Raw genomic sequence first — 15,834 nt, 5'->3', positions numbered from 1 at the left:
AATTCCTATGTGAGTTTATCATTACAATGTTTAGTCAATTCAAGACTTTCTTTAATCTCGATGTATCTCACCCTTGTATCTTCTCCAATAAACAATAATTTCTCCATTTTTATCTAATCATTTTAGAGGATAATACATAAATGGAATGTAACTAATATTGTCTTTTATATAAATACTTTCAGCTTCTAAATTAATATAAACTATTCTTTCATTTGTAAATATTTAAATATAAAAGTAAGAAACAAATAAAAGAACAATTTAAGCGAGTTGTTTCCACCATGTTGCCAAAACCATAATTATGAATGCAAATTGGTTCTACCAAACATGTATTGACACTTTTCAAGCATGATTCCCTGCTGTAAACGTGATTCTCCCTTGGCTACTGCTTATCCAAAAACATCATAGATTATAGCCTCAAACAATGTTGTATGCGTTACTCTTAACCATGCCACAAAACTCAAGCAACCTAAGCATGCCAAATAATGCTACATTTTCTACCATATCTCATTCTTATGTTATAGTATAACCTGTGTAATTTGCATGGACATACATTGATCTCAAATTGCCAAATGTCATCTTCATTGCAACAAATTAGGGTTTTCAGAACCTTAACAGTATGTCTGGTCTGCTGAAATAGCAGGGGCAAATTTTTTTGAATTAACCAAAATCACATTCTTCCATTTACTACTATCTTAATTATTGATACACACTACTTTTTATTACTTTTATTCTAAACATTTACAGATACAACAACACTCCATCCAATATATCCACCTTGGATGCCCATGCCATGCCACAAATTTCCAAACCAGCTAAAGTAAAGGGAAAACAAATACAAATTGTAAATCTCAATCTGTTGTTTTTGTACCCCAAATTTTAGATAGCTCCTTTACGATAGTCTTCTGTTTAACATCTTCCCTTTCCATACGCCACTTTCTTGACAGATTCTCAGCCTGCAAATCCAAGTTTTGAGTTAGGCTTGTGAGTTGAAATGTTCAGAAGATTGAAGAAATACAATTTTAAACTTGCCCATATTTTGAAGGGAGCAAATTGCTCTTTGATATTCTCAAGTTGTGGCTCAACGTAGTCTTTTCCCTTAGTTTTTATGTCATTGATCTGTAATGTAACAACAAAAATTTCCGATAAAAAGTCAACAAACTAAAATGGACAATTTATTTGGCAATATAGAGATCTATTAATACAACTGAATAAACAGAAAAAAAAAAACAGGTATTGAGATACAATACAAAGGCTTACATGAATTTTATGGTCATTAATGTCATTCAACAAGATGAATAATTTATGAAGAATGATGAATGAAAATGGATCAAGGTAGACATTCTAGTGGATTACTTAACTAGTTTAAAAAAAATACACATAACCAAGAGAGAGAGAGAGAAAAATTACATATTAAACTCTAGGATCAACATATTGTGTTGGTATTTTGTATGGAAAATATATTTTTAATCAAAATAATAGATCATATCCTTATCTGACCAATATCCTAAAATTTGAAACATAACAAAAAAACTCCTAAAAATGAACTCATTCAAATTCAAATTACAGATAGCTAGGCATATATTTTCAACAAAAATCACTTACATTATGCAGCTCTAACTTGGAGGCCACCATACCAAACACCAATGCAGCACCACCAAATACAAATGCAGTGGCAACAGCAAAAGCTTTTCCAACTAAAAAATTGCATTAGAAAACATAAGCATCATCCCCAAAGAATTTTCCCGAAACCTTTTTTCCTTAACAGCATTATTGATATAAGCACCACAAAATCTGAATGAAGTCATGAGTCAATGTCTAATGAAGTAAATAACCACCTGAACTGTACTTACTGGAAAATCAAGCAGAAAAAGTGATGCCTACTTTGATTTTTCATTAACTCTATTACTACACACACAACCCTAAACCTTTTTTTATTCCAGAAAGGTAACTTGCCCAAACAGTATCCACCAGTTCTTTCTCCAGTAGAACAACATATATTGCATGACTCAATTCCTTCTCCCTCATTCACAATATCTATATTCAAAATATAAAACACCCCCAACAAGTGAAAAAACACAGCTTAAAAAGTCTAAAGCTCTATAGTTGAGGATGGTTCAATTAAATTTCCCAACATTGCTAATTTAAAATCACATACAACTAATAGTTTCTCTACAATTACAGGGACACTGTGTACATTTAACTCTAGCTCGTTTAGTTGATGACAAAACTAGCATATGGGAGTTACTCATAAATAAAAACATTATTTTAGTATCAAGTCCTAAACATATGAATTGCCTATAAATTATAAACAGCTCTCTTCAATTTTAAGCAATTCATGCATGTGGTGGACCTATATTAAAATAATATTATATTTTTAAGAAACCCTTATGACTTATAAGCAACTATCATGGGATATGCCCTGAGTACCACAACTTTCCTCCCTCAAATTATTAATACACTCTCTTGACCCAATAAAATTACCTAAACTCCTCCGACACCTTCCTCTTTTGTACTACTGCATCAACTTAAACAGGATGGACTAAGTTGCTTAGTAGAAAACAATTGATGCTTAATATATTTTTATTTCAACTTCCACCTATTTAATCAAAGTTAAACTCGGAGTATCTCATTCTACAAAGTAATCATAGGATGACCATAAGTTACGGTGACCTTCTCTATACGCTGATTTTTCCTTCAAGCATTTGCAGCTACATATTCCACTATAAATTCCATTGAGACATTAAGCTTGTCAAGTAGATACCAAGTCCAAAATGTACATATTCATCGGTGAGAAAAACAATTTATTTCCCTGATGTTGCATCAGAGAACCATCTATCTACAAATATTGAGAATTGCTTAAAACACTTACAATTTACAATACAGGGCAAAACAAAGCGATGAAAGATCAAGAATATATACAGCACATCATGAAGCTAATGAAATGTACCATGTGCAAGCCCTTCACCAGCAGCTTTCAATTTCTCCGGGTTAACATGAGTGGCGTACCTATCTTGACGCAATTCATTAGCTGTTGAGGCCGAAACTGCGTTTTCACCTTCAGGCAGTTGCCACCTGTGCAACCAAACCATCGTGTATAAACAACTGAACAAAACCACCAATTTTAAACATAAAAAAGAGAAGAAGAAGAATCACAACCAGCTTCTTTGCCTATTAGAACCCAGATTCTAAAATTGAAAAGTTTAAATAGGGTATATTATCAGTTCAAAACAATTTTCCATTGTTATTCAATCCCAAACTGCAATAATTTTGTTAATTTTTACAATAATTATCTTAAAAGTCATTCTTGTGATGATTCTTAAATACTTAGAAAGTATAGAATTTTTTATACTGATAATACAAAAAAATCAAGCTCAAATTAAAACTAAAGGATATAATTCAAATGGGAAAACATTATGCATATGGTATTTGATTGATGAGGTACAAGTCATTGGGAAATTGAAACAGAGAGTGAAGAAGGAACCTTTTGGGGCCGAAAGTGACTTGGGGCAGGGAAAGGTAAGCACGTAAAGGATTGAGAGCGTCAGGGGATACGGAAGAATGGATTTTTGGATCGGAAGGAAGAACCCATTTGGAGGCAGAGAAGGAAGAAGAGGTAGCTTCTTCATTTCTGAACACTTTAGAAGGAAGATGGTGTCTTAGAACCTCTGGAAGCACATCCGCATGATCATGCTCTTCGTGGAAGTTTAGGTTGTTGTTGTTGTTGCTGTTGGTCTTAGAAATAGGGATTTTTTGGGCTAATTTTCCTACGGCTTGTTTGGATTCCTGGAAAAAATACGCTGCTTCTTTCCCAGCTAACCTTCCCGCGAGAAAACTCATCTTTCAGTTTTACTCTCTTTCACTCTCTTCCACAGCCCCATTGCATATTTATATGGCTCCCAAGCTATGTATGTTGTTGAATTTAATTGAAAATTAGCAATTCTTTAAATGGTTATTTGAATTAAAAATTGAAGTAATTTTTAATCTATCAAGCTCAGACACTTCTCTTTTCAAATGACGTGGTGTCGGATACTTGTATCGGACATTAACACTCGTATCGTATGATACTTGTAGGACACATATCTCTGAAGTGTTCAATTCAAAAAGTATTTGTTGAATTTCTGACAATTCTAGTACGGTTCTAACACAATTTTATAAATAAAAAAATACATTAATTTTTTAGAAACTCAAATTTTTTGTATAAATTTTTATTATGATTATAAAAATAAAAAACAAATCCTTTTAAACTAGTCATGAAAAAAAAATTTGCTCCAAAAAATAATCTAAAATAGACTCGTGCACATAAATTCTTATGGTCAATTTATATAATGCATAATTATATAATATATAGATTCATGTCCCGTATTTTATATTTTAGATATTATATGATTTTTATATCCATGTCTGTGTACATAGTTGTTATGTTTGTGGTACATAGTTTTTAACACGTTAACAAAGTAAAAGTTACTAACATGTAATGGGTGAATAGTCATTAACAATCCCAACAAATATTTATAAAGTAGTGTAAAAAATCATTGATAATACGTCTTACCTAAATTCTACTATATCAATATTTGAAATCGTTTTCATTTTTAATAGAGTGAAAAATTTAATAAAAATATATTGTCAATTTCTTCAAGTAATAATAAAGATGTATCAAGTATAAATGTTTATGCAACATCCATCTGTTAAAAAATTATTTTATGTTTTTTAAATAATTATTATAAGAGCTAATAATACGTGTGATTAAATTTGTACACGCAATTTGTGTATATTTATTTATTTATTGAGGTATTATAGATATAACTTAACACATGTAAAACACAATATAGAATAGGTGATTATGATGGAATTGAGGAAGATGATTTGCAGAAGGGATAGCATGTAACTTGGTTTGTAGAATAAAATATGAGTTTAGAAGAAAAATGTGAATTGTGAATTAAGAAGAAAAATGTGAATTGTGAATTAAGAAGAAAAATGACTCAAAATGATTATGAAATTACTTGGGTAACAAGAATCGTGCAACATCTCTGATGCTTGCAGAAAAAGTTTTTGGTTTGTATTCAACATCTTTATTTGACTTTGTTTGTAATTGTTTATTGCAGACAAAAAAATAGGCTGCTTCTTCCTGCACCTCCATACCTTCTTCTCTCACCTCCATAAATTTTCATATTTCCAAAATTACCCCTCTATAATATTTCGGATTACATAATTCGGAAGTTATTTTTCAAATTTGTAATTAGCTTCCGGATTATATAATCCAGAAGTCTTTTTTCAGATGCATAATTACTTTACGGATTACATAATTCGGAAGTCTTTTTTAACTTCCGAATTATGTAATCCGGAAGTCTTTTTTAACTTCCGAATTATGTAATCCAGAAGTCTTTTTTCAAATGCGTTTCTGGATTATATAATCCGGAAGTTATTCTATGGGGGTGGCACAAGAAAGATAAAAATGTATTTTCATGTTGTGTATGGAGGTGCTAGAAGAAGATATGGAGGTGCAGGAAGAAACAGTCCAAAAAATAATGCTATTTTGCTGGTTGTTTGGGTTGGGCCGGGCTACCTTAGGATAGGATGGAGGCAATTACTTCCTGCACCATATTATTGGACTTAATTTCACTGTGAAAAAAGACGAGAATATCCTTAGATAAAAAGGAGGTATATATAAAATACACCTTTTTTACAGAATATAGATTTTTTTTCTGGAATATATTTTTTTTTTTGTATTGTGGATTATTTTCTCTGGAATGGAATTTTGATTTTTGTTTTTAGATTTTTTTTTCCAAAATACAATAATCTCTTATAGATCTATTTTTTCAGAATGTATTTTTCTTTAATTCTACATTTTTATTTTCAGAATGAAAGGCATAGTTTTTCGAAAATTTAATATTATGTAAGATGCAGATGGTAGGAAGAATTGAATTGAACTGTTATATGTACATTACTAGTGAAACAATTATATGATAATGTTATAAAATAATTGACTACTCGAACCGAGATACTAACACATGCTATCACAATAGTAGCATGTAAGTATTTACGATAGAAATGGAGATGTCGGCTAATACATCAATTAACTGAAAAAGTTAATGATTGTATGAAATAGTCAATTTATTATGTATTTTAATATAAAAAATTGATATTATTGACTAATTTCTATTTATTTTCATATTAACCTTTGTCTTCTATTGTACCTGTATGGATATTGGGGACTGAGTAATGTTGATCCACGTCGATACAAGGTGTCTTCTTCCCTCTGGGTTGTCCTATTCTTTAAGTCTTCTTTCTCTTCGCGTGCTTCGGTCGGCCGGCGGGGGTACCTGCGATTGCACTCCGACGCTCAAGTCAGCAATGGTGCTCAAGTGAGAATTCTCTGATAGTATGGAAAACGTACCTTTTCCCCCTTTTCAGAAGTCCCTTTAGTAGGTTGACCTGGGCCTTGGCCATGTGGGCCAATCAGTTGATGGTTAGAGACATGCTTAGTGGTCTTTGGGTCGTGCCTGGTGGTTTCCTGAAAACCAGGGGAGTGGTCTAGAGAACGTGTTTTTACTTCGTCAATGGTTGTTATAACTGCTCTTTTCTACACGTGTAACCACGTTCTGGATTAAATTAGATTTATTCGACATAAACCACTCTTTCGTCCGGCTAGAGGTCATAGAAGGACGAAGAGTCGTATAAGACGCAGGGTTTTGTGATGATTTTACCATGAGTATGCTGCGGACGTCCGGTGCACAAAATCTATTCTATAATGCCGCTGGAAGCACAAAATTTCCATTCTATTGGACGGAGAATCCCACCTCTCTTGACCATCGGCTTTGGGAATCTTTGTCTCCCATCGACCAAGAAATTTTGATGGTCGTGAATCAACTATCGTGTAGGCTCCCTACGCGGGAACTGATAGCTCTTTATGGGTCGTCTAAGCAGTAGGCGGAACTAAAAGGTGAGCACCTTTTCTTGCGGTCGTTCGGCTAATAGCGTATCTGTTTCTTATTTTCGTGTTTATGTTGCAGAGATTGTTGTCAGCATAGATCCGGGTTTGAAGAAGTGTATGATTCGGATAGCCGTAGTTATATAATCTCGACCGAATGAACGGTTAATTAATAAATAATTTCGATTTCTGACCAAGGTTGGTGAATAACGTTGAAGTTATAATTCGTTATATATTCTGGCCGAACGAACGGTTAATGATTTAATAGATAATTCGGATGCCGGACGAGGCATAAATAATTCGGATTACCTTAAAGTAATATGATAATTCTCATGCCGGACGAGGCATAAATAATTCTGATTACATTGAAGTAATAAGATAATTCTGATGCCGGACGAGGCATAAATAATTCTGAATAATTCTGATGCCGAACGAGGCATAAATAATTTCGATTTCTGACCACGGTTGGTGAATAACGTTTAAGTTATAATTCGGATAACTTTCGTTATGTATTCCGACCGAATGAACGGTGAATTAATTGAATTTCTGACCAAGATTGGTGAATAACGTTTAAGTTATAATTCGGATAACTTTCGTTATGTATTCCGACCGAATGAACGGTGAATTAATTTCGATTTCTGACCACGGTTGGTGAATAACGTTTAAGTTATAATTCGGATAACTTTCGTTATGTATTCCGACCGAATGAACGGTGAATTAATTGAATTTCTGACCAAGGTTGGTGAATAACGTTTAAGTTATAATTCGGATAACTTTCGTTATGTATTCCGACCGAATGAACGGTGAATTAATTGAATTTCTGACCAAGGTTGGTGAATAACGTTTAAGTTATAATTCGGATAACTTTCGTTATGTATTCCGACCGAATGAACGGTGAATTAATTGAATTTCTGACCAAGGTTGGTAAATAACGTTTAAGTTATAATTCGGATAACTTTCGTTATGTATTCCGACCGAATGAACGGTGAATTAATTGAATTTCTGACCAAGATTGGTGATTTAAAGTGCCTCGTTAAAACCTTCTCGGTAGAAAACCCTCCTTAGGGATAAAACTACCGAGCGAGGAAAGAGTGCACTAAGTTTATTCATCAACTGTAATAGAATTTGAGATGCGTGGCATTCCACGTTCTCGGTACAGATTTTCCTGACAAATATTCTAAGTAATAAGCTCCTCCTGTTGCTGTGTCGGAGATGCGGAACGGACCTTCCCAATTGCTTGAAAATTTTCCTCCGTCCTTCCGGGCGTCGCTGCGCATGCGCCAAACTAGATCTCCTTTCTGATAACTTCGTGGCTTCACTTTGGAGTTGTACCTTCGTGCTGCTCGTATCTTGCATGCTTCTTCCCTTATCTTGCATTTGTCCCTTAATTCATTGATGAGGTCGAGGCCGACTAGTAGACTTTCCTTGTTTAAGTCTAGGTCTAACGTCTGTCGGCGTAGTGAAGGTTCGCCGATTTCGACCGGAATCATGGCTTCTGTGCCGTACGTCAGGCTATAAGGTGTTTCTTGAGTTGTTGACTGGGGAGTACAACGATAAGCCCACAAAACCTCTAACAATTCTTCAGTCCAATTTCCCTTGGACGGGCCAAGTCTCTTCTTTAACTCATTGAGAATAACTTTGTTGGCGGCTTCCGCCTGACCGTTGGTTTGAGGGTGTTCGACCGAACTCGTTATATGTTTGATGTGAAGTTTCTCATAGAATTCAGCTAGCCCACGGTCGGTGAACTGTCGACCGTTGTCTGTGATAATGATCTGAGGTAGGCCGAACCTGCAGACAATGTTTTTCCACACAAAGCTTTGTACGTTCCGGGCGGTGATGGCTGTTAGTGGTTCAGCTTCAATCCATTTGGTAAAGTAATCTATACCCACCAGTAGGAACTTGCATTGCCCTTTTCCGGGTGTGAAAGGTCCGATAATATCCATTCCCCATTTCACGAACGGCCAAGGGGATAGGATGTAGTGCAAATGCTCTGGTTTTTGGTGCAATAGGGTGCCGAACTCTTGACATTTCACGCACTTTTTAACGTATTCAGTGCAATCTCCCTGTAAGGTCGGCCAGTAGTATCCTGCTCTTAGAATTTTGGCGGACATAGTCCGCGCTCCTGAATGGGTTCCGCATATCCCTTCGTGTAACTCGGTCATTACAAAAGTGACTTGTTCTGGACCAAGGCATTTTAGGAGGGGACGGGAATACCCTCTCCTGTAAAGATCTTCGCCAATCAGTATGTATCGGGCGGCTTGTAACTTCATCGTTTTCTCCAAATGTGGATCGCATACACCATCGGTAAGATATTGTTTTATGGGAGTCATCCAGTTAGGTTGGGTGTCAGTCGCCATGCATTCTTCGGTACCAACACTTGGTTTAGCCAGGGTCACGTGTATGGCCGACCGGTGGACGCCTTTCTTTTTTAGGGTAGCCAATCTCGATAGAGCGTCCGCCCTAGTATTATTTTCCCTCCGTACGTGTTGGAAGGAGATTTCTTTGAACCTGTTTAGAAGATTTTTTACGAAATGAAAATACTGTTGGAGTAATGTTTCTCTTACCTCATACTCCCCTGTAAGTTGTCCGACGACTAGACGGGAGTCGCTTTTGCAAGTTATATTTGTTATCTCCAATTCAATCGCCATATGCAAACCTGCGATTATAGCTTCGTATTCGGCTTGATTATTGGAAGTTTTAAATTCAAATTTCATGGCTTGTTCGACAACAATCTCCCCTGGTCCTTCAAGTACAACTCCTGCTCCGGACGAACGACTGTTAGATGACCCATCTACGTATAGTGTCCATCGGGGAGTCCGTTCGGTCGGATAGGGAGTGAGTTCTGCTGTGAAGTCGGCGAGGGCTTGGGACTTGATGGCTCCCCTGGGTTGGTATTCGATGTGGAATTCTGACAGTTCGACTGCCCAACCTATCATTCGTCCGGCGAGGTCAGGTTTGGCGAGAATCTTCATAATGGGATAGTTAGTCCTAACAATGACCTTGTGATTTTGGAAATACATCCGCATCCGTCGTGCGGTAATGACCAAAGCGAAGGCAACTTTTTCGACCATTTGGTACCGGGTTTCTGCGTCATGTAAGACTCGACTTACAAAATATACCGGTCGTTCTTCCGCTTCAATTTCTTGTACTAGAGCGGAACTCACCGCTTCATTGGAGACGGCGAGGTAGACCACAATGGGTTCCCGTGCGTTCGGTTTCTGGATGACCGGTGGAGATGCCATAAATGCTTTTAACTGTTGGAAATTTTGTTCACATTCATCTGTCCATTCAAATTTACTTGTCTTCTTCAGAAGTTTTATGATGGGTCTCGTTCGTTCGGCAAGCTTAGGTACGAATCGAGACAACGAAGTGAGACGGCCGACTAGTCTCTGGATCTCTTTGAGTCCGTTGGGACTTCGCATTTCGGTGATTGCCTTGCATTTTTCTGGATTAGCTTCTATACCCCGATGTGTGAGCATGAAGCCTAAGAACTTCCCCCCTTCTACGCCGAACGCGCACTTCTCCGGGTTTAAACGCATGCGGTATTGACGCAAGGCTTGAAAAACCTCTTTTAAGTCAGAAACATGTTGCTCGCAAGAGTCTGATTTGACGACGATGTCGTCAACGTATACCTCTACATTCCGACCGATCATGTCGTGGAATACGTGATCCATGAGTCGCTGGTATGTGGCTCCTGCATTCTTGAGGCCGAACGACATGACTTCATAGAAGAAATTATCAGAATCTGTTCTAAAAGCGGTTTTTTCTCGATCACGGTGGTACATTTGTATTTGATTGTAACCTGAATAAGCATCAAGGAAACTTAGGATTTGATGACCGGCTGCACCGTCGACCAGCCGGTCGATAGTAGGTAGAGGATACGAGTCCTTTGGGCACGCTTTGTTAAGGTCTGTGTAGTCTACGCACATTCTCCATTTTCCATTCGTCTTTTTTACCATCACTACATTGGCTAGCCATGTCGTATAGTGGGCCTTTTGAATAAAACCAGCTTGAATTAGCTTGTCGGTTTCTTCTCGTGCGGCTTTACGCCGTTCTTCACCTAGTTTCCTTTTCTTTTGAGCGATCGGCCTGGCCTCTGTATAAACAGACAATCGATGGGTAATCACATCTGATTTTACCCCTGGCATGTCTGCAGCCGTCCAGGCGAAAAGATCAGCGTTCTTTGTTAATGTTTTACCGATCGTCTCTCGGTCGTCTGGTTTGAGGGATGTTCCCATGTATGTTTTCCGGTCTTTGTCCCGAAGGAATATGGGTTGAAGGTCTTCTCCTGCTTCCATTCGGGGATCATCCAGTTGAGGATCTAGATCGACTAAAGCGACCAAGTGTCTTCTAGATTCTCTTCCTCTGGAGCGTCTTTCTGTTGACCGACCTCTTCGCTCTGTGGTCCGTTCGGCTGACGTGGTATAAAGCCTTCGGGTCGGCTCCACCTTCAGGCTAGCTACATAACACTCTCGTGCTGTCTTCTGGTCTACATGTACGGTTGCTATGTCTCCATTGACCGAGGGGAACTTCATAGCTAAATGAGGAGTTGAGACAATGGCTTTCAATCTGTTGATAGATGGTCGACCGAGCAAAATATTGTACGATGTATTGGCATTAACGAGTAGATATCGTATGTTGATGGTCTTGCTGAGGTAATCATCCCCGAACGTGGTGTACAGATCGATAAATCCTTTCGTATCCACTCTTTCCCCTTAGAAACCAACTATCTGCTCGTTGTATGGTTGTATCTCTGCTTCTGGAATCTTCATCTTCTTAAACGTTTCCCAATATAGGATGTCGACCGAGCTACCCTGATCTACCAAAACTTTTGCAATTGCAAATTTATCTATCTCCACAGTTATTACCATGGGGTCATCTTGAGATGGATCGATTGCTGTGAAGTCTTCGTCAGTGAAAGTGATTGGTGGTATATGCGGTCGGCGTTGTGTGGGAGTCGAATGAACGGATTGAATTGCTCTCAAATGCTTTTTCCTGGCTGAATTAGAGCATCCTCCACCCGCGAAGCCACCTGCAATGTAATTAATTTCTTGAGGGGGCTGACCGAGCGACACCGGTCCAGCGATTGTATTGATGACTGTGCGAACTTTTTGTTTAGTTCGACTTCTACGTTCAGGGCTTTCGCTTTTAGGCCTCGTTCGTCTGATCGGACTTTCGCTTCTTTTTCTTCTGCTTGAACGATAGTGGTTGTCACGGGTTCGGTCGTCTCTTCGTCCCGAACGTTCGCGGGGATCATGATCACGCTGGGGTGACCTGGGTGCCGTGATGGTGGTTTTCACGAACTTGCGCAGATGACCGGCCTGGACGAGCTCTTCAATTTTATCTTTCAGTGCTTGGCATCCTTCGGTCGTGTGGCCATAGTTACGATGGTATTGGCAACGTTTACTGGTGTCGGCATTGGGAGGGGTTTGTGATGGCCTCAACATCAGAATCAATTCAATCTGCAGTGCTTCGTCGAGAACCTTACCCCTTGGTACAATCAAGGGAGTGTAGTTATGGAAACGGGGTCCCCTATTGGGGCGATGTCGTTCTCGGTCGGTCGGTATTGTGGGGGGACGAATTTCTTTGCTCTTGTCCGTGTTCTCAGCATAAGTTTTTCGATGATAGTCAATATGTTCTTCTATCTGCATGAACTTCGTTGCTCTTGTTCTTAATTCATCCATATTGCACGGAGGTCGTTTGATAAGGCTTTCAGTGAACCTTCCTGGTAGTATGGCCGAGACCAAATGGTGCATGGCTATTTCTGGATTAAGATTACGAATGTTCATACACACTTTGCTAAATCTGTTCATGAATGTTCTCAATGATTCTCCCCTTTCTTGTTTGACATTTAGAAGAGACATGGAGGATGTCCGATGAGGTCTACTTGTGGCGTATTGCGTGGTGAACTTCAATTCCAAAGCGTCGAAGCTTGCAATGGAATTGGGTGGAAGGTCCGAAAACCATCCAAGGGGGCCTTCCCTGAGAGAGGTGGGGAAGACTTTACACCATACCGTTCGGTCGGTTGTGTAAAGGGTCATTTGAGTTCTAAATATATTCAGATGTTCGTCTGGGTCTGTGGAACCGTCATAAAGGTTTATCGTTAGGCCCCTCCACTTGTCAGGGAGAGGAGTGGCTATGATGTCATCAGTGAACGGATGGCCTTTCGGGTTTGCTACCTCGTTTGGGGTTACTGGCTTTGCACTCTGACGGGTGTGTTGAACGAATGACGTGTGAGGTATAGCCTGGGCTATCGTTCTTGTTCCTGATTGGAACGGTGATGGAGAAGGTGCACGTGAATGCCCTTCGCGTTCAGATTGCTCAAGTCTACCCAACAATCTCTTGTTCTGTTCTTTCAATTGTGCTATCTCCTCTGCGTGTTGTTGACGCTCTTCTTCTCGTCTTTTCCTTTCTTCATCTTGGCGAAGTTGATCGATGACTCCTTTTTGGAGTAACTCCTGCATCTGAATCTGGAGGGTTTGTAGTATGGTCCTATGCTCTTCAGAGATATCATTGTTGTTGTTGTTTGCCGTTGAGCCCATCTTCAAGCGTTGGGATCTTTGGGTCTGGAAATAATGATTACTCGGCCCCACGGTGGGCGCCAATTGTACCTGTATGGATATTGGGGACTGAGTAATGTTGATCCACGTCGATACAAGGTGTCTTCTTCCCTCTGGGTTGTCCTATTCTTTAAGTCTTCTTTCTCTTCGCGTGCTTCGGTCGGCCGGCGGGGGTACCTGCGATTGCACTCCGACGCTCAAGTCAGCAATGGTGCTCAAGTGAGAATTCTCTGATAGTATGGAAAACGTACCTTTTCCCCCTTTTCAGAAGTCCCTTTAGTAGGTTGACCTGGGCCTTGGCCATGTGGGCCAATCAGTTGATGGTTAGAGACATGCTTAGTGGTCTTTGGGTCGTGCCTGGTGGTTTCCTGAAAACCAGGGGAGTGGTCTAGAGAACGTGTTTTTACTTCGTCAATGGTTGTTATAACTGCTCTTTTCTACACGTGTAACCACGTTCTGGATTAAATTAGATTTATTCGACATAAACCACTCGTTCGTCCGGCTAGAGGTCATAGAAGGACGAAGAGTCGTATAAGACGCAGGGTTTTGTGATGATTTTACCATGAGTATGTTGCGGTCGTCCGGTGCCGACCGGTACACCTATATTTAAATATCTAACATATATAATATTTTTTTAAGATTTAACATACAATATTTCAAATCTTCTCTTCATTTTCTCATATCACAACAAAAATTACGATTTAATAAATTAATACAAATAAACTTAGAAGAATATATACAATAAGATTTCTTGAAATTAATAAATTGCTACAAATAGATACCATATGATCTAAATAATATTTTCTCATTTCTTTACCTATAAACAGTGACGGTATGTAAAGAAGCAAACAGATTCTAAATAAGTTTTTTTTTCATACACTTTTTATGCCTTTTTTTTTTCATACTCAAAATATATTTTACATGTACCTACCTATTTCCATTCTACAAGCCATAAACAGTATATTTTACAAATTAATCAAGATCTCTAATAATTAGTCAAGAATATTTTACCTACCTACCTATTTTTATTATTAATCTATTTATGAAATTTCTGTTAATCATGTGATCATTACAGATAAGTTATCAGGCTCAGTTTCACAACTGCATCGAATAAAACTATGATAAAATCTATTGACCTTAAAAGGTTAATCAAATCTTTAAATGTTTTGTATTCTGTTTAATGTAAACAATTCAAAAGTCATTCTGATTCCGTACCCAGCATGTGCTCTCAATCATTTCATTTTTAAATCATTAAACAAAAAGTCTATTAATTATCACAAGATTGTTGAATCATTGTGGTCACAAATTAAAAATTCTGATGCTTTCTTACGCATTAAATCCTCTTCAATTAGTTCAATAAGCATGTCTGCATTTTTCTTCTAAATTTTTTCATACCTTCTGATATAAATTTCTTTCAAAATTAAATAAATTGAACCAATAATAATTAAACACATTTAGAATTTAATTAAAATACATTAAAAATATACATTTTTTTACAGTATTACCTAATAATAAATTATTATATTTGGGTAGATTTATCGTCATAACAATTAAGCTACAATTATTTTCTAATTAGTTGATAATGTAATGATACTTACACCGACCAACATTTCACAAAGAAACATTCATATTTTTAATATTACACAATATATTAAGCAATAAACAAATATTAAGTAATGTGAAAATTAATTTACGCAAAATTTTATACTAAGTTTAGATTATCATATTACATGTCTACAGAAAAATAAATAACGGAATATATATATATATATATATATATATATATGATTTTTTATTAAAAATATTTTTTAATCAATTATGTGTATTTTCTTATTGGCCAACTTTCTTTCCCCAATAAGTTGAAGCATAATTTTTAACATCGATTTGCAACTAATTTTAATATATTTTTAATGATATTTAACCAGTTTTACTATTCTTTTACTCTACCACTTTTTAAAAATTTAATATAGACCAATAACCAATAGTCTAAACGGCGTTTTAGAAATTATGAAAATTGTAATAGCTATTACCATTAACGTAGCTAGCGCGTGAATGGTCTCTAAAACAATCATCAATACTAACTTTTTTTGGTGCTTAACTAAATTTTTTATATTATTGGATTATTGTGATATCTACTTATTTATAATCTTTTTATAGTATTAAAAAGTTTAATATACATTACATAAATATTAATTGATGCCGATAACACATAATAAAATATCAGGTTAATATTATAAACCTGAATTTGTTTAATTTTTCGACACATCTTTTATGCTCTTTGAGAAAAAGAAAAGAAAGAAAATGAATGAAAGAAAAAAAAATGTGAGAAATGAGTATAAACAAAGG

At 37.1% G+C, this 15,834-nt stretch overlaps 2 protein-coding genes across 2 annotated transcripts; both read right to left on the bottom strand.

Moving 5' to 3' along the window:
- Positions 1 to 551: 551 nt before the first annotated feature.
- LOC137826483 (uncharacterized) lies at positions 552 to 3,891 on the bottom strand. Its single transcript, XM_068632460.1, has 5 exons — positions 3,482 to 3,891; positions 2,948 to 3,072; positions 1,603 to 1,694; positions 1,030 to 1,116; positions 552 to 953 (listed from the first exon to the last, which is right to left on the bottom strand). Exons 1-5 carry the CDS (start codon positions 3,835 to 3,837, stop codon positions 849 to 851), a joined length of 765 nt encoding a protein of 254 aa, XP_068488561.1. The 5' UTR covers positions 3,838 to 3,891; the 3' UTR covers positions 552 to 848.
- A 7,752-nt stretch (positions 3,892 to 11,643) lies between these two features.
- Positions 11,644 to 13,470, bottom strand: LOC137825377 (uncharacterized). Its single transcript, XM_068631049.1, has one exon. The coding sequence runs from the start codon at positions 13,468 to 13,470 to the stop codon at positions 11,644 to 11,646; it is 1,827 nt and encodes a 608-aa protein (XP_068487150.1).
- Positions 13,471 to 15,834: the final 2,364 nt, after the last annotated feature.

This window comes from Phaseolus vulgaris, chromosome 8, assembly GCF_000499845.2.
Source record: "Phaseolus vulgaris cultivar G19833 chromosome 8, P. vulgaris v2.0, whole genome shotgun sequence".
Classification (NCBI taxonomy): Eukaryota; Viridiplantae; Streptophyta; class Magnoliopsida; order Fabales; family Fabaceae; genus Phaseolus; species Phaseolus vulgaris.
The sequence above is the reverse complement of the archived record's forward strand: the minus strand, read 5'-3'. Positions and strand labels throughout refer to the sequence as shown.